This window comes from Nannobrachium achirus, assembly GCF_963921795.1.
Source record: "Nannobrachium achirus genome assembly, chromosome: 3".
In the NCBI taxonomy this organism is placed as follows: domain Eukaryota; kingdom Metazoa; phylum Chordata; class Actinopteri; order Myctophiformes; family Myctophidae; genus Nannobrachium; species Nannobrachium achirus.
Genome location: NC_137812.1, coordinates 11,659,313 through 11,686,379, shown reverse-complemented (window position 1 = coordinate 11,686,379; position 27,067 = coordinate 11,659,313). Strand labels below are relative to the sequence as shown.

General features: G+C 44.4%; 1 protein-coding gene across 1 annotated transcript in view; it reads right to left on the bottom strand.

Moving 5' to 3' along the window:
* Positions 1 to 27,067, bottom strand: part of sh3pxd2aa (SH3 and PX domains 2Aa) — a gene marked incomplete at both ends in the record, with an annotated part of 311,051 nt that overhangs the window by 209,650 nt on the left and 74,334 nt on the right. Inside the window, 3 exons of the mRNA XM_080721366.1 lie at positions 579 to 670; positions 10,128 to 10,204; positions 22,837 to 22,912. Coding sequence (XP_080577492.1) covers positions 579 to 670; positions 10,128 to 10,204; positions 22,837 to 22,912 — 245 coding nt within the window. The remainder of the gene's footprint in view (positions 1 to 578; positions 671 to 10,127; positions 10,205 to 22,836; positions 22,913 to 27,067) is intronic.

Below are 27,067 nucleotides of genomic sequence, written 5' to 3'. Positions count from 1 at the left end.
CTATTTTTCAATTGTTAAAACACAAAATAATGCGTAATAATGTGTTCCCAGTCTAAATGGGTTAACCCCCCCCCCCCCCCCCATGTAGAACATTCATGGGGGGCCCGCAGTGAATCCTTGTACCCAGGGCCCAGAATTTGGCGCGACACCCGTGTGTGTATGTGTGCGTGTGTGTGTGTGTGTGTGTGTGTGTGTGTGTGTGTGTGCGTGTGTGCGTGTGTGCGTGTGTGTGTGTGTGTGTGTGTGTGTGTGTGTGTGTCGTGCATGTGTCACAAACAGTATCAATACAGTTGATACAATAGACCGTATAGGCTATCGTTGTTGTCTGGTGGAAACCTTGTATGTCCAAAACCGTTCGTATTGTATTCATCATTTAAAAAATGTATTCAAGGTAGTGAAAATAGCGTTGTGTGCGTTTAGATATAGCTAGCTATTTTCACTAGTTTTTGTGTGATGAAGCAGGGTTTTTTTTTTTTTTTGTCCAATTTTGAAACTTGGAGATTCAAGGTTTTCTGCCTGACAGTGACGATACAGAATGCGTGTGTGTATTAGAGGATAATGTGTAGTGTGCCACTTACTCCACTGGGGGGTTGACGTCCTCTGCTTTGGTCTCAAAGAAGCGAAGCACCTCTTCACTCTGGGAGATCTGAGGGGGGAGTCGCACCAGCGCCTACACAAACACAAGCACAAACATACATAGAGCACCATTTATTTTCTTTGCACCTATACCCCACACTACTTTGTCATTTTGGAGACATTTTCAAGACACACCGCTGACCCTCTTTTTGTTGAAAAAAGTGCGGTGTTACACTCTAAGCCCGAGCTCGTAGATGTGCTTTGGTGTGCAATTCTAATCTAAGACAAAGTACCAGTAAGACTCCCTAATCGGGAGATAAGCGACCGTCACGTCGCATACAAAAACTTTAGAAGGCAATGGTAGCCAATCAGGAGGGAATATGGGAAATGGGACAGATCCATGTCGATGACATGACTTTAGAGATACTGTGTACCGCCTTGCGTGACTTTAGGCCAAAATATGTAGGAGCAGTGTCCAAAAAATTTGTTCTGCAAAAATCAGCCTGATGGTGGCGCTAGAAGAGGCCCATGTGCGAAATCAGGGCTGAAGGTTGTGATTTGCCATCCAAGGAATGTGTGTGCAAAGTTTGTCTTCCCGATTGGGTCTTCTTGACAGTGACTCTTTCATTCTTCTCAGGAAATGTTAAAAGAAGGACCTGTGGCCGAATGGACCCAATGTAGTTATTATTTAGGCACAAGCGCTTGCTAATATTTTTAATTGAATTAATATTTATAAAACCCACAGACACGCTTAACCACTTTTTACTGAAGTAGCACAAAGGCATGTTTCCCATAGCTGCTTATGCAAGCTGTCACCAATTCACCCTTTGTCAGCCTTCTGATTGGTCCCTGACTGGCCAGCCAGAAACATCATTACTTTTGCTACCGGGGGCGGAGTTATGCAGTGGGACAAAGTCCTTTCGTTCTTTCACCGCGGTGCGGTGATGCGGATCACGGCCACAGCGCAGAAAGGCCCTGCGCTGTCATAGCGATTCCGATAAGTATAATGAATAAGCTTCAACAAACTAGTTCACATGAACGATATCGATGTAACTAAGATATTCGATTGGGTACATATTTTTAAATGGGCAGAATTACAATTAAAATACATTTTATGTTGAGAGCGAGGCTATAGTTCCTCAATTTCCTGATCAGTGCGAGTCACCCAAGATGCACTGCTCTCTCTCTCTCTCTCTCTCTCTCTCTCTCTCTCTCTCTCTCTCTCTCTCTGCCCTCTGCCTGTTTCAGAGGAACTTATTAAAACATGTATTTTCGGGGGAAAACCCCTGTTTTGCAATGTAACGACTGTACTTCTTTGTTCCTTATTTATTAATACTAGCCCTTACCCGTTCAAAGATATGAGCTCCGAAATGATGTGCAGTGTGTGGGTTATGGGATGTGCACTGTGCACACAGTATATGAGGGATGGAAAGTAACTTTAACTGGTGCTTGCATGCTAATATGTAGGAGCATCAATGTAAGAAATACCCGTTCCATTTAACGGCTACAGAGAACTGTGTACCGATCTGCATGATTTTTGGACAACATCTGTAACAGGGCCAGAACCCATGCCCCCCCCCCCCCCCCCCCCCGCCCGCCCGCCTGCACACACACCCCCCCCCCCCCCCCCCCCCCCCCCCCCCCGTGTGTGTGTGTGTGTGTGTGTGTGTGTGGGTTTGTGTGTGATTGTGCATGGCCTGAACAACAGCGCCCCTCCCTTAACATGTGTGGTCACAAAAGGTACTGTAGGCTAAATAGATATAGATACACCATAAAAATGCGAATATACAGCATACAATTTGTGAAAGTGACAAACGGGCTTCACAGTTATGTCAGGTGTGTTCATATGCTGATGGTGATGCGATTTAGATCAATTGCTCCAGCCACCGAGGAGAAACGCTGTGACAGACAGACAGACAGACAGACAGACAGACAGACACTCACTCACTCACTCACTCACTCACTCACTCACTCAGACATTCGCAAATTATAGTATAGATTGCGTAGATGTTTTTATTTTGGTACTTTAAATAGCAATAATGAGGCAATGAAAAATCTTCATTATTAAAACAATCTTCCCTGGCTTTTTTGTCCCACCTAGTAACAGAGCGACATGGGGTGGGACTTGACAAGGGTGAATTGATGGAACATGTGCGTAATAGAACGTTTAAAAAAAAAAAAGGTGATGTTTTCCCTCCAAGGCCCAGAAAGGCTCATAATGGTGGTTATTATCTACAGTTCCAGGGTTGTTTCATTTCCATGGTGCACATTCTCATATTTGTAGCCACAATGATGCTGTCCTGGACACATGTCCTGCATTGTGATAGAATCCCTTCATGGCGAGCCAGAATCGCTTGTCTTGGGAGCACTTAATGTGACATGTTCAGGGGCATCACTCAGTGCTTAATTTGTGCCGGATCAAGCCGATCTTGTTCCGGTACCTCACTTTTTCTGACCGGCACCTATTTCATTGGATCCGCCACCTATTTGATTTTGAATCAAGGATCCGGGACCTTCCCTGTCAATAAAAATCTATAAATAAACTGTTTTTTTAATCTATGTTCTCTCTGTTTTATGTTGTTCTGGTGTGACCCTTGTTTGATAATTGTTTTAATATTTGTATGCGTTTTAATCTGAAAAACAAAATAGGGGTTTGACAAACATCAATCACGTGATGACACAGGTTCACGCAACTAGTTGTTTGTTTCCGCCTCGGTCGCACGCTGCACTGCACACTGCACAGGGAGTTTACAATGGAGTTTACCCGGGCAACAAAACAATACGCAAGCAAGCGGCTGCTAAAATGTCAAAGCGACAGACTAAACTTTAACGTTCTTCAAACCAGTCGGTCAGCCAGACCCAAACAGGCCAAAGTTATTTCGGCAGATAGCGACAGGCCGACAGCACAGCAGCAGCGGGGCTCTGTGCTGTAAACAGCGGCACAGATGAGGAGGAGGAGGGGGCAGCCACTGGCATGATGACACCCGATGACCAGCACGGGGAACGAGAGGAGGAGGATGAGGAGGATAAATCAGAGAGTGAGGACGAAGGAGGTGGTGAGGAGGACAGGACAGCAGCGACAGGTGAAAGGGGGCTCCTTAGTACTGCAGGGGGGATTTGGACCGAGCTCAGTTCAATGCCATAAAAGGCTTTTAAGCACACGTTGTTAACTTGCATTTATCTTGTGCATTGTTATTGATTAGAGCCATGAGTAAATGCTGTGAATGAGTGTAAAAATGTCCCATCGCTGCGTGGGTATGATTAGCGTGAGTCGTGACATTGCTTGCTCTGTTGCTCAGGGACAGCGCTGTTTGTGTGTGTGTGTGTGTGTGTGTGTGTGTGTGTGTGTGTGTGTGTGTGCGTGCGTGTGCGTGCGTGCGTGCGCTGATGGACAGTGAATGGACAGAGAAGTGAGAGAACGTGTCACCCAGTTTAGGCTTGCTTTTTTAAAATAAAACTTCCAGTCCTAATTATAGGCTATGTCCCCTCCATTGAAGGAAACTACATTAAATGAAGGACTGGAGGACAGGAGAGCCAGTGAGAGTACTGTGAGACAGGAGGGGGGAGACCTTTGTGACGATGAAGAACTCATAGAACTGATTGCAACATCTCTGGAAAAAGATGTCATGTGTCTGAATTTGCAAGCATATAAAGAGGATTCAGTTAGTCATGGACAAAACACACGTGAACAAGAAAAGGAAATGCATCCTTGTTACACAGGACAATTAATCAGATTGAATCTGAATCTGCTTTTGTTGGACTGGACATTAGTGATATTACTGTTGTACACTGATATTTTGGTTCGCAACAGTGAGTTTGGCACTTTGGCTGTGTGTGCAGTGTTCTTACAAATACATTTTCACTTTACTATTTTGATACACCACACCTCTGTTGAAACAGATAAGATAATTATTCTATTGCACTGTGCAGTAGTGCTGTTTATATATGGTCATCTATGTTTTCGTCCTTCAAATAGAGACTTTTTTGGCTTCTGTGATGCTTTATTTGTTGACAGTGATATATACTGTATATATATATATATAGTTAATGTGTTAATGAAAATGTACACCGGGTGTGCGTGCGTGCGTGCATGCACGCGTGTGCGCGCGTGTGCACGTGTGTGCATGTGCGCGTGTGCACGCGAAACCTAGGATCCCCCACCTTTTCATTGACAAATTAAGCACTGGGCATCACAAAGGGGGGGGGGGGGGGGGGAGTGGGACTGAGTTTTTGAAAAGTCGTGAAAATGTAAAATGTGCGCAAATCTTTGAATATATGTATTTTTAAGCGAACATTTGCAACTCAAATTTTGCCTCTGGGTGGTCCCTGGAAATAAGTATTATGAGATGGGGGTCCGTGGCCAAATACGGTTACACCTCGCCACTCCGACAAGTGTCCTTTCCGACATGTCTCCATTCCGACACTAACCCTATCTCTAACCCTAACCCTAAACTTAACCCCTATGGAAGTGACACCACTCCGACAATAAGAAGTCAATTTCGGAGTGGCGACATGTCGGAATGGAGAGCGACACCCGCCAAATACATATCATTTTGGGGGTCCTTCACATGAAAAGTTTTGAGCACCACTGACATAGAAACATAGGTTTTTCAAAAAGCCATAGAAGGATTTGATATATTCAAAGACTTTTCACGATTTTTCAATAGTTAAAGCACAAAATGTGAGCGAACCCTTGTACCCCAGGGCCCAGAGTTTGGTGCGACACCCCATGCTCGGGAGCGCTTAAATGTGACATGTTCAACAGCGGGACGTTTAGTCGCTCTGCAACCGAAGACGGCCTCCGACAGAGCCCTGGCACCAGGCACACGTTATGGACCGAGATCCCTGCAATGTGACCTCTGTCTGCTGTGACGACTGCATGTGCATGACACTGTATCTGACACGTCTTATTAGGATCGTCATGTCATACTGTATGGTGACATGCAGTAAAGAAATATTATATAAGACAGCTGACCTTGCTGCAGGCTTTAGTCAAGAGGTTGAGAAAACACTACAGTATTTCTCAGTCTGCGGTATATTGACTGCGGTATATTGAAACGATGTATTGAAACGATGTATTACCAGTAAGACACCTAAGGGCGAAAAGTGCCCTCGCCCTAAATGGACGAGGTCGCGCCATCTGTCTTGGCCATATATGGATTCTGTCGTCTGACATCATACATGATACAATCCCTTTTATGCCCATATATGGAGATCCCTTTTATGCCAATACGTGTATATGGAGATCCCTGCTCTGAGTATCTGACATTACTGTGATGTCACCTGTGATGTCACAGTGACGATTCCATAGATTCCATATAGTTTCATCGTTTGACAGCACGATCATCAGTGTATTTTGGATGCATGTCAATTTGTGTTTGCATATATTTACCATTTGAACCATCAATGCTTAATAAACCTAACCTTTCACTCTGTACTTAGTCTGCTCTTTTCCCCTCTACACCAAACCTCTTTTCTAAAAATAGCCGATCTACAAGCTCAAAACGCGCGTTGTGAGCTTGTAGATCTGCATTTTTTGGCAACAGTTTACAGAATATGGACGCTAGGTTCAAGTGGTTAACATAAAAAAAGGAGAAAAAACTTTCTATCACACAAAGATTTGGAGGACCCCCTGTAGTAACTCTGAGGACCCCACATTCCACCCTCTGTCTTCTGACAGATTCAAGTGAGAGTCATGTGATCACTTCCTCTTTGCTTTCCCCCCCCACCCCCGCTCCTCATGTTTACATTACCCTCCTCTCATGCCCCCCCCCCCCCCCCCCTTTCCCTTCTCTTGGCACACAGCCAGTGTCTCTTATCCACATTGCACTATTAATGGCCACAGATGTAAACAAACATGGCCGCTCCACTGCAGCTCACGCCATGCAATTCATCAGCGACTCGAGTGGAAAAAGAGGGGGGAAATGTTGGACTTGTGTATGTTTTCCATCTTGACTCAAAAAGAGGAAACTATAGGCCTACTTCTTGTTAGAAGTTGTTGTCGCCGTTGCGTCGAGCACAGTGAGTGCTTCGAACTTTGACTGATTGAAGCGCGTTGGACTTGTTTTTGTACTTTCTGTACAGGGACTTGCAGAGAATGTTAGAGAGGCAGGGGCTGACATTTCTAAAAGGGCCTTTTGGAGAAAATATTGAAAATAGCCGACCTCCAAGCTCACAACGCGTCGCAGTTTGTGAGCTTGGAGGTCGGCTATTTTCGGTGTGTGATACCACACTAAACTAAGCATAATCGAGTTAATACCGTGGCATAACGCATTTCTAACACAAAGAGGGCAATTATTTCAACACAAGACGCTGCATTCAAGTTCAGGAGAGTTTGGACAAGGCAATTCTCTTGAATGCTGCCTTCAGGTATGTCATGGAAAGAGGGCATTTGCATTTATTTCACCATAGTAAAAACTGCATTCATGGTCTGGAGAGGGCACTTTTTTCAGACGGATCAAAGGGCAGGGGATCAAGCCCCCTTTTGATGTCTATGTGTGCACGTGCCTGCTACTGTATAATTATCACTATGCTGTAAACGTTAGCTTAAAGGTGTATTCAGTGATAATGAAAGTGGCCGGGGTCATCGTTGTCCTTTACTGGCCTTACAGCGTGGAAATGTTTAGTTTTTTATAGATTTTTTACACCATTATAATGTTCTCGTTTTGATCATTAGAACCAATCACTGAATATCGGTAGGCCTATGTCTCCAGCTTCAGGATATGTATGATATTGATTTACTACCAGACTGTGGCATTTTATGAGTTCGGTAGTTTAAATTCTATTTAGCAGACGTTCTTAATTCAGAGCGACTGTGCTTCTCAACACTTTTATTTTGACCATCATAACTAAACATCATAACATAACTACGGCCATACTCTACCCTGATTGGTCGAGGACTGGCTGGCCACCTCTGAAAACCGAATCTAACTATGCTCGTAACATGGGTCATGGTGGAAGTCCTTATATGGTCAGCACACATTCTAGTGAGGAGAATGAATGGAAAATGTACCAATTATATATTTATTATTATTTGAATGAAATACAATCACTGAATATACCTTTAACTAACAGATAGATAGGTAGGTAGGGACCAGAACAATTCTCACCTCAGAACAACCTCAATATTTCAGACTGAACGCAATTATGGACACTCTCAAATTAATGTTAACCCCCCCCCCCCCCCCCCCAAAGTAGGCTTTGGCAAAGCCTTACTTAGGATAATTGTCTTGGTAATTACAGAAATGACTAGCGGCGCTCTAATGTTTGGACAGATGCGATATTGGGCTGATTTTGAAGTGCGCTACAGGGCTGTTGATTTCCTACATCCTGTTTTTGGAGACAAACAACAGGGCGGAAGGATAATTACCCCCGTTCTCCAAGGATCAACTCTTTGGGGATCATGGGATGCTGAGTGGGAACCATTTGTGGGATCAGAACTATAGCCTCCTCAATAGCACAGTTTATCAAATCCTGACTGTTGGGTAGCAAACCGGAATCGGGTCGCGGGGGTTCCAACAGTTCCAACTAGACTTCCAGATTTCCTTATCCCGAGCAACTTCCTCCACTCCCTCAGGAGTATACCGAGGCGTTCCCAAGCCAGTTTGGAGATGTAATCCTTCCATCTGGTCTTTGGTCTGCCACGGGGTCTCCTCCCAGTGGGACGTGCATCGAGGACCTTCCTAGGAAGGCCGCTCGGGGGCCCGAACAACCTAAGCTGACTCCTTTCCAAGTGTAGGAGCAGCGGTTTCTACTCCAAGTCTCTCTCGGGTGACTGAACTTCTCTATCTCTATGGAGATACCAGCCACCCGTCTGAGGAAACTCATTTCGGCCGCTTGCACCCGTGACCTTATACTTTCGGTAGATATGTTGTGTCGGAAATGAATGCCCTACTTCGTCATGCTACAGCATGCCACACAGAAGCACCGAAAACAGCAGATCCAAAAGTGACACATTTTGGACATATGAGGTTTCCACCCGACAGATATTTTATAAATCAGACGGGACGCTTGACCTATGTGTGAGTGTTTAAACAATAGGCCTGTAACTACATTATTAGGCCTATGTTCACAGTTTTCTTGCACTGATGTATAGTGTCAGTGTGAGATATGGCGAGCTCATTAAATATAGATATCAGATCACAGTGGAATAGTCCTGACATATGATCCCTTGTTTAATTGGACACTGACTGGCTCCAAGGAAGCTCGGAGAGTCGAGCGTGTGCGGTACGATCAGAAAAGTGCTCTGAATATTTCATCAGTGCATTTTTAAACATGGCACAGAGAAATAAAAAACATAAACTAGAAGCAGTGCTCTTCCGAGCAGGCATGAAAAGCTCCACCGGCTGTCAGTCTGTCTCTCTGTCTGTCTGTCAGTCTGTCACGTCACGTCACGTCATGTCATGTCACACTTTTGCCCTAGTCATATCTCTGCCACTGTTGGCCCCATCGATGCCAAACTTTGCACACACACACTCCTTGGATGGCAAATCACAACATCCACCCCTCATTGATCACATGGCCCTCTTCTAGCGCCACCATGAGGCAGATTCTTGCAAAACACCTTTTTGAACACTGCTCCAACAGATTTTGGTCTAAAATCACACAAAGCGGTACACAGTATCTCTAAAGTCATGTCATCAACATGGATCTGTCCCATTTCCCATATTCCCTCCTGATAAGCAACCTGACGGTTGCTTATCTCCTGATTAGGGAGTCTTACTGGTTATTGTGGCCTCCTGGTGGCGCTACAATAGGCCAATGTGAAAAGAGTGCCACGTCTTCTTCAGCCTTTCACTGCGATCGGACGCTGCTTGCATGATTTTAAGCATTTACAATTAATGCAAATGAATTGCATGAACTGCTGTAAATGCTATCGGTGTACTGACTTTTAGGTTCAGGGTAAAGTTTACAGTAAGGTTTTTTATGGTAATGTTTACAGCAGACATGTACAAAGTCCACCCTTGGGGCCAATCATGGCATGAGGGCCTCCTAAGGCATATCGTTTATGGTCTGCCGGTATAGTCATGCGAAATTCATACGTTGAAGTTTTGAGTGTTTTGAATTTAACCCGAGAAGATATGCCATATGCCATTACTAGGGCCCAAGGTGGAGGGGCCTTAATTATTTAGCTATTGAAAAATAGATATACAAGCTAACAGAAGATATACAAGCTCACAGCGCGGCACCGAGTGCAGAGCTGCGAGCTTGTAGATCTGTTATTTTTAAAGTCGTGAAAATGGGTGCAAATCTTTGAATATTTGTATTTTTTAAACGAACATTTGTAACACAAATTTTGCTTCTGGGGGGGTCCCTGGAACTAAATATTTTGAGATGGGAAACATAGTTTTTTCAAAAAACCTTAGAAGGATTTGAAATATTCAAAGGTTTCACGATTTTTAAAAAATAGCAGATCTACAAGCTCGCAGCGCGGCACTCGGTGCCGCGCTGTGAGCTTGTAGATCAGCTATTTTTCAATAGTTAAAGCACCCAGAATTTGGTGTGTGGACACCCCTGTTTGTACGGTAATGTTGACAGCGTGAGGTGCTTACTCTGCAGTAGTCATCGATGAAGCGAAGTCTCTTCATGGCCACGTCCCGCACATGACTCCTCCGGAACAGGATTTTACCTGAGGGAGAGACGAGGAGGAGGAGCAGGAGGAACCAGGGAGAGATGAAGAGCAGGGGGAAAAGGAAGATTGAAAGGAAACATAGTATGAGGGAGAAAAAGGGGGGAAAGAGAGAGAGAGAGAGAGGGAGAGAAGGCACTGTCAAAGCAGGTATTCAACAACGATATCGTCAGGCAGCATACCTGCCAGCCCTCCTGTTTTTGGAAGAAGTCTCCTGTTATTTGACCATGTCTCCTGTTCCAGAATGTCCCCCAAAACAGGAGATTTGGGCGATTTTCACCTTTTTTCATACCTGCCAACCAGGGCAGGAATTTCATGGAGGCCATGAAGGCCATGGCTGCCGTTGCCCCTCAGTTTGGCCTTGTGCCCCTCAAACCACTGGCATGACCTGAGGCCTTAATGCCCCACCTGACTGTACCACTTTCTGGTCAATATGTAGACAGTAGACACCGGTGTCTCTTTCTTGTCATGTAGACACCAGTGTCTTTTGTTGAAATTCTGAAATCTTAACTCCCCAGAGTCCCCATCTTTAAACCAATCCAGTGACGTTGATTGGTGCAGGGCTTCGCGTGGATTCATCAGATTGTAAATATCATCATTTATATATGTCACTGCAGATTAGGTTATCATTCCTTACCCTTAGATTCAACAAATTATTTCAATGAACTAAAATCGTGTTTTATTTGATGGCCTTCCTGCCCTGGCACTTGGCCTTTGTGCCCTCAAAAAATGGACAACACCAAAGGTGGCCTTGCCCCTAAAATGATGAAATTCCAGGTCTGCTGCCAACCCTCCTGGATTTGGAAGTAGTATCCTGTTTTTTTTTTTTTTTTTTTTTTACCATTTCTCCTTTTGTGTGATAAGTAACCTAACCCTAATAATCGGGGGATATCTTTAGAAATAGTGTCAAATCCTGGAATAAATTCCTTACCAAAAAAAATCTTCACCAATGTGTTTGTAAAGGTGTCTAGTAACACATCTCACAAAGACTGAAATGCAGTTTCCCTAGGAAAATCTTTGACAGCTAGGGTAATTCTGGGTCTCATTCACTCACTATACACTATACTATAGGGGAAAAAATCACTCCCAAAAAATATGCTTTAAGTGGGATGTGAGGTGTCTAACTAGGTGTTTTTAATTATTCCGAATCCATTGCAAGCATTTGTTTTGCACCAAAAACATTCCTTGGGCTAGAAATGGACCCCCATACCACTGTGAAAAGTGATGACTCATCACTAAACCATCATTTCATGGGCTGTGTAACCCAATGAATGTTTTTTTTTGTGCAAAACAAATGCTTGCAATGGATTCAGAATAATTAAAAACACCTAGTTAGACACCTCACATCCCACTTAAAGCATCTTTTTTGGGAGTGATTTTTTCCCTTATAGTATAGTGTATAGTGAGTGAATGAGACCCAGAATTACCCTAGCTGTCAAAGATGTTCCTAGGGAAACTGCATTTCAGTCTTTGTTAGATATGTTACTAGACACCTTTACAAACACATTGGTGAAGAAATGTTTTGGTAAGGAATTTATTCCAGGACTTTTTAAGATATCCCCCGATTATAACCCAGGGCCGTATTTGATTGTTCTTTTTGTTGAAGGGTGTGAGATCTAACTCTCTCTCTCTTGCCATGCCACACACACACACACACACACACACACACACACACACACACACACACACACACACACACACACACACACACACACACACACACACACACACACACACACACACACACACACACACACACACACACACACACACACACACACACACACACACACCAAAGTTGCCAAAACTCCTGAATTTCGCCCCTGTCTCCAGCAGTGCTCCTGAATGTGAATAGTAATTTCTCCTGGATTTGGTGTCAAACTCCCCAAATTCACCAGAACACTGGACATTAGATCTATAATGTACATTTGTTTTCAGGGGGAGGACCCCCAGACCCCCCCCCCCCCCCACACACACTTAAGGGGTGGGGCCAGTGCATGCGGTCATGACTGGTTATTATTATTAAAGATGGCTCTTACATTTCTTCAGTCATGAAATCAATTTCTGTACGCCTTCTGTAAAACTTTGTTTGGGGGGGGGGGGAGGGGGGTCATTGACATTAACATGTTTCAGATCCACTGCAGGACCCAAGACCTCCAGTAGATGTCAGTAAAACACAGCCTTCCTCGGTGACCAAAAAAAAAGCCAATCTCTGTCCCCCACTCCAGGTCCCCTGTCTGTCTGCCTCCTATGGGAGCCCTGACCTCTGTGGCTGTGACTCGCCTCTCGGAATAACAAAGTTTATGCAAGTTTATTATCGTCTTTGACGGGTGGAAACCTTGTATGTCCAAAAGCGTTCGTTTTGCATTTATCATTTTTAAAATGATTTAAACTAGTGAAAACAGACGATCTACAAGCACACGTGCTACTTTTGTGCGACGGCCTTGTATGATGAAGCAGGGCTTTACTTTGCAAAAGAACGTACACATTTGAAACTTGGATATCCTGTTAACAATCCTGTATAATTTGCAAAAAACGCCTATACACAGCGTACCCAAAGTAAATTGATTGTAGTTTTAAAACCATTTGGAGTAATGCATTGGGCATGGTCTCATTTTGAAGGAAACATTTTGAAGTTTTACCCAGAAATAAATAATCACTCTGTGTGCAACTGACATTGAGTAATGTATGTTTTAACTTACTGGAATAGCAGGTTTTTAATCCTCGCCTAAATATTTTCAGTAAATAGATGCCTGCATAACACTGTTATTATCATATAGGAGCTGAAAAACACAATGTGGACACATTTTGAAGCCTTACCTAGCCCAATTTCAAAGGACATGATAAAACTACAGAATATGAATATTTTACACGTTTTACTAAGTGTATGTTTATGCGTTTTCATTTGGAGACATTTGCATATATCATATAAAAAGGTCAAAAAAGGGCTAATAGACTGGATTTTCTTTATTTTATTATTTTAATTTATTTATTATTATTATTATTTAATTTATTTATTTTACTGACAGCCCTAACACTCTTGGTCTGACATTCGGCGCCGCTGCTGCGTATTTACGCACGACCAGTAGAGCTGTTACGCAGGTTTTTTGGGTATTGTAGTTCACTTCAGCCAAAATAAAGTAGACACATTTTGTGGAGAATTTCATTGGCTATAAGAAGTGCCAGTCATCAGAACAACCTGCTGCCATTGGCTGAATATATGAGCCAGGAAACGGAGTCATGGACCTCCTCTGTGAACATACTATTGGTTGCTATTGGGCGACTGGGAGACGACTGAGACAGGACTAGAAGCTCCAATTGGGTGAAATGAAGTGTCAATCATTGTGTGGAGCTTGGAGGCTATTTTAATAGTATTCAGTTGTAAAACTGAAAACCTGAACTGGAGTTAGAAGCAAAAACACGTGAAAGATTGTCATACTCTGACATCACGCTTGTATCCATGACTATAGTTGTACAGAGGTTTCTTGGGAGAAAATGTGGTTTGGACTTTGTACAAACAATGGATTTTATCATGTTTACCCTTCCTCTACACAAGAACATCATTGTTGTGGAAATATATGATGTTGTTGGAGTACAATCCAACTCTAAACGTGAGTAGCAGCAGATTTATGAATATTTGTTTGTTTGTTTATGTCGGACTTCTGCGTTGTTAGCGGCGTGAGTTTCGGCGCTATAATCAAATGGTTTGCGGATTCGGAATCACAAGAATCTTAGCTTTAAAATGGTATACAGCTGGGCAATGCAAGTAACACAGAGGCTTGTCTAAACGTGATTGTTTGTCAACAAACGGCCGGCGGGCCCGCCGGCGGGCCCACACCTGTTAAGAGGATATACGAGGTTTCCACCCGACAACAACGATATTATCGTCTTTGTCGGGTGGAAAACTGTTGCATTACCATATCAAAAGTAGCAGATCAACAAGCGCATGCATCTGCTACTTTTGATGCTTGCGTGTGACGCTGTAGTACGATCAATGATTTATGATAAAAACACACATAGTTCAAATATGGAGATACAAGGTTTCTGACCGACAACGCCAACGTCCGCTGTGGTCAATGATGGGTTCAAAGTCAAACAGGCAATCATCATATGCAGACCGCACGCATGCACACGCACACGCACACACGCACACACACACACACACACACACACACACACACACACACTTCACAAGGGGGGGCAGCCAGCTGCCCTCGTTCACAGGAAGTGATCCCACGTGACCCTTCCTGTCAACGCCAAAAAACTGAGGAAAAGATCGGACTTCCTGCGGAGTCCGATTACGGAGAATAATCAGGGGTCTTCAACAGGGGGCCCGGGACCCCTAGGGGGTCCTCAGAGTTACTACAGGGGGTCCTCCAAATCTTTTGTTCTCCTTTTTTATATTAACCACTTGAACCCTAGTGTCCATATTCAGAGAACTTTAGCTAAAAATAGCAGAACTGCAAGCTCACTTGTAGATCGGCTATTTTTGGCAAAGAGCTTTGGTGTAGAGGGGAAAAAGAGCAGACTAAGTACAGAGTGAAAGGTCAAGTTTATTAACCGATTTAGTGCCATTCCTGAGATATCTCACGAAATTCCCTTTGATGTTCGCAGTGCCATTCCCGAGATATCTCGCGAAAAGTAATATATTACTGTAACGGCGGTTATCCTACCGGGTACAATGGCGGAAGGTCCCGAGCCGATCTCCCTCGCTGATTTATCATCATCACGGATCCACGAGCACAAAATAGTAATCCCATAACATTGAGGCAGACGGGGAATCTCATCTTTAATGTCCATTATCTCAAAACAACACTTTCAAAGCGAGGATGGAGGCAGATGCTCGCTTATATAACACATGTTGAAAAGCACCGATCCGATCCGCCATTACACCACGTAAACAAGGATCGATTCCGGTGAAGGACGTGATGACGTCAGACCGGAAGTGTTTACGCTATGGACTTCTGGCCTTCAAAATAAGACAACGCTAGTGAATGCAGCCTGAGGGAGGCATCGTGGACATTTTAATCTGTTAATTTCTGGGGCACAAATGGGTTAAGTATTGACGGTTCAAGTGGTTAAATATCTGAAAAGTAAAACACAAAGTGACATGATTCCAAAATACACTGATGATTGTGCTGTCAACCAATGAAACAATATGGAATCTATGAAGAGGTTGTGGGGGTCCCTGGCTGCTTCATCTCTCTCTCTCAACTAAGGGGTCCTTGGCCTGAAAACGTTGAAGACCCCTGGTGTAGCCTACTAACTAACTGTATTGTAACCCAGCAAAACATTGAGCAGAACTGACATCAAACAGGCCTTTTGACATGCGTATTGCGGACAGACAATAATAGCAATAATACGTTTGGCACCGTAGGCCTCATAGAAAAGCGGGATGGTTGGTTGGCTTCCAAGATGGCTCTGTGTGTGCGTGTGTGTGTGCGTGCGCGCGTGCGTGCGGGCGTGCATGGCTGAAGGGGACTCCAGAGAGAACGAGGAGAGGGAGAAAGGAACAGAGAGAGAGAGAAAGAGAGAGAGAGAGAGAGAGAGAGAGAGAGAGAGAGAGAGAGAGAGAGAGAGAGCATGTCATTTCATTAGCAGGAATGCATGGAGCATGTGTGTTGCTATGATGCATTACAGTGGGCCTCTCTGTGTGTAAATAAACAGCACTAAACACAGTGGCGTCACAAGGGGGAGTGGGACTGAGTTACCAGGGCCCAAGGTGGGGGGCCCTTCATTATTTTATACTATTGAAAAATAGCAGATATGCAAGCTCGCAGCGCGGCACCGAGTGCCGCGCTGCGAGCTTGTATATCTGCTATTTTTTAAAAGTCGTGAAAATGTGTGCACATTTTTGAATATATGTATTTTTTAAGCGAACATTTGTAACTCAAATTTTGCTTCTGGGAGGTCCCTGGAACTAAATATTTTGAGATGGGGGTCCGCAGCCAAATACATACAGTATCATGTTGGGGGTCCTTCACATGAAAAAGCGTGAGCACCACTGCCGTAGAGACATGGGTTTTTCAAATAATAAGAAATTAAATATTCAAAGACTTGCACACATTTTCACGATTTTTCAAAAATAGCAGATCTACAAGCTTGCTGTGAGCTTGTAAATCTGCTCTTTTCCAATAGTTAAAGCACAAAATGTGAGTGAAAACCTAGAATTTGGTGTGACACCCCTGACTAAACACACAGAAGCCTCTGTGTGACTGTAGGAGGTCTGTGAACATACATGTTCTCTTTCTCTCAATGTCTACAATACATTCCTTTCTTGAACACTTGAACCCTGGCATCCCTATTCTGGTGGGGGGACATTCATCAAAAATAGCTGATCTACAAGTTCACGACGCGCCACGGGCTTGTGGATTGGCTATTGTTGTGTGAGCTATTTAGATCAGTGTCCAGCTGTTGGATCGACCATTTTTGGGCGAAGACATATGGTTGTTGTCGGGTGGAAACCTTGTATGTCCAAAACCGTTCGTTTCGTATGTATCGTTTTAAAGGGGAAGACCACCCATTTTCAATTTTGAAATATGTCATTGATATACCTTAAAGAAGTTGTGTGGAAATAGAAAAAAAGTTCCCCCTCTTCTGTGTTGCCTACAACTGGAGGATTGATTTTGGGGTTTGTATTGTAAAGTCCAGAATGATGACATCACACTCTGGACTTTACAATACAAACCCCAAAATCAATCTTCCACTTCTAGGCAACACAGAAGGGGGGGAACTTTTTTTCTATTTCCACACAACTCCTCTAAGGTATATTAATGACATAATTCAATATTGAAAATGGGTGGTCTTCCCCTTTAATGATTTAAACTAGTGAAAACGGCCGATCTACAAGCGATCTCGCACCGTGAGGCGTTGTGTGCTTGTAGATCTGCTGTTTTCACTAGTCTTGTGCGACAGTCTCTAGTGATGAAGCAAGGCTTTACTTTGCGGAAAAAAACGTACACATTTGAAACTTGGAGATACGATGTTTCTGCCCGACAGTGACGATATGGTGTAATTCGGAAAGATAGCGCACAAAGTAGTCTCTCTCTCTCTCTCTCTCTCTCATGTATGCATGTATTACTGATGAATTGAGTACAACGGAGCACAATGGAAACAAGCCCGCAGGTTCTTTTTGGTGTTATGGCTTTAGCGTTAGCGTTTTAACTGTACTACCCTGTCCTGTAAAACCAACTTGTTAATAAACCATTCAATCAATCTCCCCCACTCTCAGGGACCTCGGGGGATGGCATTGAAACGCGTGCGCACGCACACACACACACACACACACATATGCGCGTGTGCACGGTGTGCAGATTAATCTCTGTATCTCTTGCCTGGGCACATACTGTAAATCATACACACACACGCTAGCACATCCATCCAACGAGTCTCTCTCTCGTTCCCTCCCACGCTCTCTCTCTCTCTCTCTCACACACACACACACACACACACACACGTGTGCGCGCGCGCACACACACACACACACACACACACAGTGGTGGAAAAAGTACTCAAATGTTTTACTTAAGTAAAAGTATCAATACCGCAATGTAGAAATACTCTTTTAGGGTGCCCTCACACCAAAATACCTAGAGTGGAATCCGCCAATGTATTTCAATGAGAATGGAGCATTTTTGCAGAAATCCTCTACTGGCAAAAAAAACGCTCCATTCTCATTGAAATGCATTGGCGGATTCCACTCTAGGTATTTTGGTGTGAGGGCACCCTTACAAGTAAAAGTCTGGAATTTAAAAAATACTAAGTAAAAGGTACAAAAGTATTGGTATCAAAATATACTTGAAGTACCAAAAGTAAAAGTACAACATTTTTGAAAATAGCGCATCTACAAGCTCACAACACGTCGCGATGCGACACGTTGTGAGCTTGTAGATTGGCTATTTTTAAATAGCCTAGATATAAAATAGGAATATTATAATTTATATCTGCAAAGTATCCCGTAACTAAAGTTCTCAAATAAATGGAGTGGAGTAAAAGTACAATATTTGTATCTGAGATGTAGTGGAGTAGAAGTAAAAGTATTGGAAATTGGAAATATTCAAGTAAAGCAGAATACCTCAAAACTGTACTTAAGTACGTTACTTTAGTAAATGTACTTAGTTACTTTACATCACTTGCTCTCTCACACACACACACACACACACACACACACACACACACACACACACACACACACACACACACACACACACACACACACACACACACACACACACACGCAAACAGTAAACGTCATGTGTGTGATTAGCGGGGGTCCTGTCAGCCCCAGTGGCCCTGGACATTGCGTGTCCTCAGACAGGGTGATGATGGATGGATCTGTATGGTATATACGGTGGCCATGAGCTCACTGTGTCCCTCTGCGTGCACAGACCCCCACATATTATAGTGTCTCTATATCAGGGTGTCCAAAGTGGGTGCCGCTGCACCCTAGAGAGCTGTGATGCCAGTCCAGGGTGCCGATCTCCAAGCTCAAAGTGATCTTTAGTCGGGGGCCTTAAGCCCCTATCATAGTAGGCACCGCGGTGATAAGCTATCCACCGCGGTGTAGTCTTTTTAAGTCATAAAACTACAACATTGCGTCATTACTCACGGTGGAGAGCTATCCACCACGAACCCCGACACATCTCTCTGTTTTTACTTTCAGACAGATCGGCCCATGACCCTGTTCAGTGATTGGTCGATCTAGACCAGTCAGTCACAGTGATAGGACTTCACCGTGACTGACTACGATGGCCTCCACTTGTTTTCTCACTTTAGGTGGATAGCTTTACACCTAAAATCTGAGGTGATAGGCTCTTCACCGCAGACTCTGATAAGGGCTTTAGGGTTTGTTCGTGGAAATCAGTCTAAAAGCGCCACATTTTGCACAGATGTAGCCCAGGGCATGCTCTAGTGATTTAGCTAGGGCGCCCGAGTCGGCGACTTTCGGGGTCGGGACACCAGCCAAATCAAGTTGGGCTCCCATTGACTTTCTATACAGGAGGAAAATACCCAGAGAAAATGAGCTCTAAGTACGATGTGAGGGGTCTAACTAGGGATTTGTCATGATTCTGAATCCATTGCAAGCATTTGTTTTGCACAAAAAAACATTCCTTGGGCTAAAAATGGCCGTACAAAACACCCACAAAACTGTGAAAAGTGATGACTCATCAGTTATCATCACTAAACCATCGTTTTATGGGGCCATTTTTAGCCCAAGGAAAGTTTTTTGTGTAGTATTAAGCCCCTATCAGAGTCGGTGTAGTCTTTTTGAGTCATAAAATTCCTCGCAGTGAAGAGCTTTCCACCGCGAGTCCCGACACATCTCTCTGTTTTTACTATCAGACAGATAGGCTCTTCACCCCGTTCACTGATTGGTCGATCTACACCAGTCAGTCACGGTGAATAGGACTCCACCGTGACGGACTATGATGGCCGTCACTTATTTTCTGACTTGAGGTGGAAAGCTTTCCACCTAAAATTTGCGGTGGATAGCTCTTCACCTTGGACTCTGATAGGGGCTTTAGTCTAAAGAAAGTCGATGGGAGCCCAACTTGATTTGGCCGCTGTGGCGACCCCGAAGGTTGCAAACTCGGGCACCCTAGCTAAATCATTAGAGCAAGCCCTGGGCTACATATGTGCAAAATGTGGCGCTTTTAGACTGATTAGCACGAAATTACCATTCTATCTCCCTATAAGGCCTCCGAATACTTGGAGATTGACTAATTTTGGTGAACCTTGACGTATAAAGAGATATTATCTCCAATAAAATGTAAGATTCAAAAAAAAAATGTTTGGGAACCAAAACAATGGCAGATGCATTAACAATGGCAGAATATAGCTGAAAACAATATAACATTGCATTTCGATGCATACTGAGCTTGTAGATTGTCTATTTTTATTAGAGTGTGTAACTAAGTATAAATCCAGAAGAAAAAAACACCCCCCTAAACCTAACCGTTAAATGCCAAATCCTCGTCCTAACTCCTACTTTCCTGATTGTAAGTACCATAAAGTAACAATTCCACTTGTAAGGACCCTCACAAGTACTGTATAACAAAACACACGCACGCACGCACGCACGCACGCACGCACGCACGCACGCACGCACGCACACACGCACACACGCACACACGCACACACGCACACACACACACACACACACACAACTGCGAATAGTGCCATGTCAGCAGCAATACACATTATACAGCATATACCCACACATGCACGCAAGTCCGTGCGCACGTTGCACACACACACACACACACACACACACACACACACACACACACACGCACGCACGCACGCACGCACGCACACACGCACACACAGCATGCAGGCATCAGTGTCTAGCTGGTATTGATGTCCTGAGCGTGCCAGTCATACATTATTAATATGGAGAGCTTATTCAGATGACTGCAGCTGGAAGTGCACAACGCTGGTAGAGGTGTGATGTGGCCACTGGCAGAGGAACAGGCTGTTAGGGTGCTGGGATGGCGCAGTGGTGAACTACCTTCCCACCTGAGGGCAGGTACGAACTGAGGGTTCGAGCTCGAGGGCTGGGGGGCGGGACCTGTCAGCAGGGGGGCGTAGGTCGAGAGGAGTATAGGACGAACGGTCGAACGCTCTACGTCATACATGGGCAACTGGCGGCCCGGGGCCACATGTGGCCCGCAGGTTAATACCGGAATACTGATACTGATTTCAGCTGTTCCAAACATGACCTGCTTTATTTCCGTCAGTCTATATTAGTAGCTTAATGACTAGTATAGTAGTATTAAAAATGTCCAATGTATTTGTATTTAGGTTCATACAGTTAATATGAGTATATAACTAAATGCATTTGAAATTATGTAAAAATGTCAGGATTCCAATTCAAAAACAACAAAAAATAATTCAGGATTCCGATTCAAAAGAAGCAAAAATAGCCGATCGAGGTAGGGAGCGCTTCACTGTGTCCACTTTGACCGTGCAGAAAGTTGTGGGGACGAATATTGACTATTCTGTCCATAGCGGCACATAACTCGGTAACGGCGGCGAGTCGGCTCATGCGACCGTCGCAACGCTCGACGCGGCAACTCGCTCGCTACCGCTCGGTCGGCGGTGTCTCACGTGGCTCGTTGTCGCCTGAGACGGCGCGCCTCCGTCGTCATCACCCTTGCAGCCCCCCGCGCCCCCACCGTTGCGCTCAGGGTCCCTGGGAAAACTGTGGTCGCCTCACTGACAGGTTAGCCAGTAGGATACAACACACCAAAACGCGTAGGGGGAGGAATTCATTGGTGTAACGACTACATTGGTTTAGTGCGGGGGTCAGCAACCCGCGGCTCTAGAGCCGCATGCAGCTCTTTAGCGCCACCCTAGTGGCTCCCTGGAGCTTTTTCAAAAATGTGTGAAAATGGAAAAAGATGGGGGGGAAAAATGTATTTTTTGTTTCAACGATTTATTTATCGTCACTGTCGGGCAGAAACCTTGTATCTCCAAGTTTCAAATTTGTATTTTTTTTTTTTTTTTGCAAAGTAGGCCTAAAGCCCTGCTTCATCATACAAGACTGACGCACAAAGGTAGTGAAAACAGCCGATCTACAAGCACACAACGCCTCGCACCGCGAGGCGTTGTGTGCTTGTAGATCGGCTGTTTTCACTAGTTTAGTTCATTTTTGTAAATGATAAATACAAAACGAAGTTTTGGACATACAAGGTTTCTACCCAACAACGACGATATATAAGGCTTTTAGAATTTTTTGCGGCTCCAGACAGATTTGTTTTGGTTTTTTTTGGTCCAATATGGCTCTTTCAACATTTTGAGTTGCCGACCCCTGGTTTAGTGAGACATGTTTTTGGGTTAAAAAGCATAAGAAAAGGAACGGGCTGGGAGAAGGAAAAGGCCATTATCTGGTTGAACTAACAGGCTATTGCCACAGTCAACGGTTGTTATCTGGCTGTTATCTGGCACGGGAACATGCTATCGCCTGCCAGAGGAATGGGCCATTACCTGGGAGAGAAGGGACAGTCTTACCTGGCAGAAGGAACAGTCTTTTACCTGGGGTAAGGAACAGTCTATTAACTGGGGAAGGAACAGTCTATTACCTGGGAGAAGGTTCTAGGGGACCCTTAAAGGAGACATCCAGACCAAAACACATATAGGGTTAAATCTGCCTTTTATCATACCCCTTCATACCTGCTTTAGTCGATTTTTTTCATAGCTGCCCCTGTTGCTAGTTTTCGGCGGCCCCTGTTGCTAGATTTCGCGGGCTCTCTCATAACTAACACAGTGGATTGTCCTTAGGCTAGTGTGGTTATTTCTTTAGCTTCAAAGATAGTATTTTTTGATTGAATTGTGTTTACACAACGTCCTGAGACCAACCAAACCGCTGTTTTGACCTCACAGGCACCCTTACTTGTCAAAGGCAGATTTAACCCTATATGTGTTTTGGTCTGGATGTCTCCTTTAAGCCTCTATCAGAGTCCAGGGTGAAGCGCTCTTCACTTCACCGCAGTGTAGTTTTCTAGCTATCACCTAAAAATACATAACGAAGCCTAGGTGATAGCTAGGAAACTACAAAACGGTGAAGTGAATAGCTCTTCACCCTGGACTCTGATAGAGCCTTTATAAGGCAGAAGGGATTGGGTTATTACCTGGGAGAAATGGGATGATCCTTTTCTTGGGGTCTTTCTGCCCTCCCTCGATTGGGAACTTGTCAAGAATCTGCATCTGTGAAGAGAAATGCAGTGTCAGGTTCTACCACAGAGTATATATATATATATATATAATAGAGAGCGGACAGCCCCGCCCCCAGCTATTCATTTCAATGCAAGTTGCTCAGTGGCGTTTTGAAGCACCCGGAAGAAGCAGAATCCAGGTGCATTGTGGGGGAAATTGGCACATCAGGAAAAAGTAGCAGATCGACAAGCTCAAAGTGTGTCACTTCACGAAGCGCTTCGAGCTTGTAGATCCGCAACTTTTATGTGTACCGGATATGCAGCTCGGCAAATAAAAGGTGAATTGATCCCGGTGCATGACGGAAGACGATATCGCGATACTATCATTCAAGGCACATATTGCATCAGTCACCCGGTCCTGTAGGTTCACACTCTATAACATCCGTAAAATCAGACCATTCCTCACCCAGGAGGCAGCGCAGCTCCTCATTCAGACATCTGTCATATCAAAACCCACTGGTTTCCCGGCATGTGCACTTAAACCTCTCCAACTGATCCAAAATGCCGCGGCACGACTGGTCTTCAACCAGCCTAAGTTCTCACATGTCTCTCCCCTTCTCCGCAGCCTCCACTGGCTCCCGGTTGCGGCCCGCATGGAATACAAAACACTGATGCTGACCTTCAAAGCAGCCAAAGGTATGGCTCCTCCATACCTCCAAAACCTGATCAACCCCTACACCCCCACTCGTTCACTTAGATCAGCCAACACAGGGATGCTGACCGAACCCTCGCTAAAAACTCCAGGGCAAAAATCCACTCGTCCGAGACAGTTTGCCCTCTTGGCTCCCAAGTTGTGGAATAAACTCCCTGTCGCACTTAGAACAACGGACTCACTCGCTACCTTTCGCCGTGGACTGAAGACTCACCTTTTCAGACTCCACCTAAACCCTTAGCACTACAGTAAAATCAATGACCATACATGAAGCTAGTTAGCATTTGTTTAGGTTTCTTTAGAACTTTGATTATATTGTGTTTTTCTCTAGATAGATATCCATTTACATTGTTATATTGCTGTTATTGTACTGACCTATTATCTTGTTTATTATTGTGATGTTGTATCTGCTTATTGTAAGTCGCTTTGGATTAAAAGCGTCTGCTAAATGCCTAAACTGTAAACTGTAAACTGATACATTAAATCTCCACGATACGATTATCGTGAGTGTTTTTTTTTCATCACGATAAAATCGCTTATCGTCCTATCCCTAAACGCAACGCGGTGTGAGCTTGTAGATCGGATATCCCACCCCCCATCTACTACAAATCTCTTGGCCAACGCCGCCCCACCCAGAGTACGGATGCTGGGTTTCAGGTGGTGTCAAGGACACAGGGTGACGTTGGCTCACTGAGCCAGGGGGTTCACAGGAGTCAAGCGGCCTCACATTTATTCATAACACACACACACACACACACACACACACACACACACACACACACACACACACACACACACACACACACACACACACACACACACACACACACACACACACACACACACTGTAGAGACATGCTCCCATTGAGGGGAGTACTGCTGACACTGTGCTTCAAGGTGTAAGGGGGGAGGGAGAGAGAGGGAGACAGCAAAGTAAGATGCATTCACATGCATTCTGTGGTGAATGCACCTTAAGAAAGAGATAAATACTGGAGATATGCAGCGAGAGAGAGAAAGTGAATGTCAGGTCAGAGAGAGAGAGAGAGAGAGAGAGAGAGAGAGAGAGAGAGAGAGAGAGAGAGAGAGAGAGAGAGAGAGAGAGAGAGAGAGGGGGGGGGAGAGGGGAGGAGGTTAAAGGAAGGGTAAGCAGGTAAGATCAATTATACGAGGACCCAAAGTTAATCCATTCTCAAGAGATGAAAGAGAGAGAAAAAAGACAGCGCAAACTACAAGACTGGGACCACACCTGTGCGACTGCGCGTGTGTGTGTGTGTGTGTGTGTGTGTGTGTGTGTGTGTGTGTGTGTGTGCGTGTGTGAGAGAGAGAGAGAGACACCAGGAGAACAAACAGGCCAGAAGGTCTCTGTGTATGAGATCATCTATACAAACACACACACACACACACACACACACACACACACACACACACACACACACACACACACACACACACACACACACACACACACACACACACACACACACACACACACACACACAGTCTTTGAGATTTAACTCAAAAACTGACCCAAATGGAATCCACATTTAAACTCTTTTCAGAGTTAACTCTGAGTATTGTACCACTGCATTCCCACACACACCTTTTCCCCATACGCCATCTCTGCATCTCGTCATTTGCCCCATTTGTGTTAAGGATGATTTATGCTCGCTTGTGCCGAAAATAATGCGTTGCAGTGCGACACGTTGTGATGCTACCTCTACGTTTATAGGAGCCTTTCACCACGACGTGAACCCAAACCAAACCAAACTACACACTGTCAGCTTTTGTAAAGCTGTAGTGTAAAGATTGGGTTTTCAAACTTTTTTGACTAACTTTCTCATCCACGGCTCCCCTGAATTACACTGTTAATCTTTAAAATGTTACATCATATTATGCGACATAAATATGAACATCTTTCCAGTAGGCAATGTCACAAAGAAATATCAGAAAATAACGTTATACTTGACGTTTAGCCACTTGAACCCCAGCATCCATATTCTGGGGGGAAAAGTTCACAAATCAGGTCGGTTTTACTAAGCATAGTGAAGTGGTATTGATGTAGTGATATTGATGAATTCAAAATATTATCAGATTATTCTGAGGCACCCCTGGACTGGCATTATGACACCCTAGGGTGCCACAGCAGCCACTTTGGGAGACCCTGCTATGCTCCTATTGAAAAAATAGTAGATATACTGTACAAGCTTACAGTGATCTTGTATATGCTATTTTTGAAAAATCATGAAAATGTGTGCAAATCTTTGAATACATTTATTTTTAAAGCAAGCATTTGTAACCCAGATTTAGTTTCTGGGTGGTCCCTGGAACTAAATATTTTGAGACAGGGGTCGGCGGCCAAATACATATAATTCTAGGGGTCCTTGACATGAAAGAGTTTGAGAACCACTGACGTAGAAACATGTGTTTTTCAAAAAACATAAGAAGGATTTAGAAGACACTTACAGAATCGGGTCAAAATCGGGTCAAAATTAAAATGTTCATGATTTTCCAAAAATAGCACATCTACAAGCTCGCAGTGCGGCACTCGTGCTGCACGTGTCAACTGCATTATTGACACACAGATTTTATTTCTTTGCTAAATAGTTACATATGGGGCGCTCGCTGGCCTGGTGGTCAAGGCGCATACCACATACTAGGATATGCCTGCTGGCGTCGCCAGTTCGATTCCCGATCCGGACGACCTTTGCCGTGTGTCATTCCCCATGCATCTCCCTCCCCGTTTCCTGTCAGTCTACTATCCTATCGAATAAAGGCATAAAAAGCCCAAAAACAAATCTTAAAAAAAAAAAAAAAAAAAAGTTACTATATCTATTTTAAATAATTGAATCGAATCGCATCGTCATGAATAAACCAATATCCTCCACGTATCGTATCGTCAACCACGTATCGTGAATCGTTAACACCCCTAGTACCCATCTTTTTGCTCTTTGGCTGGCCCCGTCCCGTTTCAGAAGAGACCACCTGCGTCAAGGTCGGGTCATTATTCAAAACGGCCTTTGTGTGACTCCTCCTAAAACAAGCTCCCCCTCCCCCCTCCCTCCTCTTCGCAGTCCAGACACATTCCTGGCACCAGGGCGCACGTTCACAACCCTGCCAGGAGGAATTCTGGGTAACCGCAGCCAACAGAGAGAGAGAACAGGTGGGAGGGCGGGAATCCCATGACACGCACACACACACGCACATGCGCGCACGCACGCACACACACACACACACACACACACACGAGGGCACACGAACACGCTCATACAGCAGTGATTCTCAAACTTTCAAATGTCAAGGTCTCCCGCTTAACTCTGACAGTGTACAAATGGAACCAAATGGACCCTGACGGGTCCATAATTTGGTCACTGTCAGAGTTACAGACTTGTATGGGTCCATTTTCGACTGCAGCTTTAGCACCACACTACACGACACTACACCGTACCACATAGAAATATCTACATTTTCCATTACACAAAAGTACCCCTATCGGTA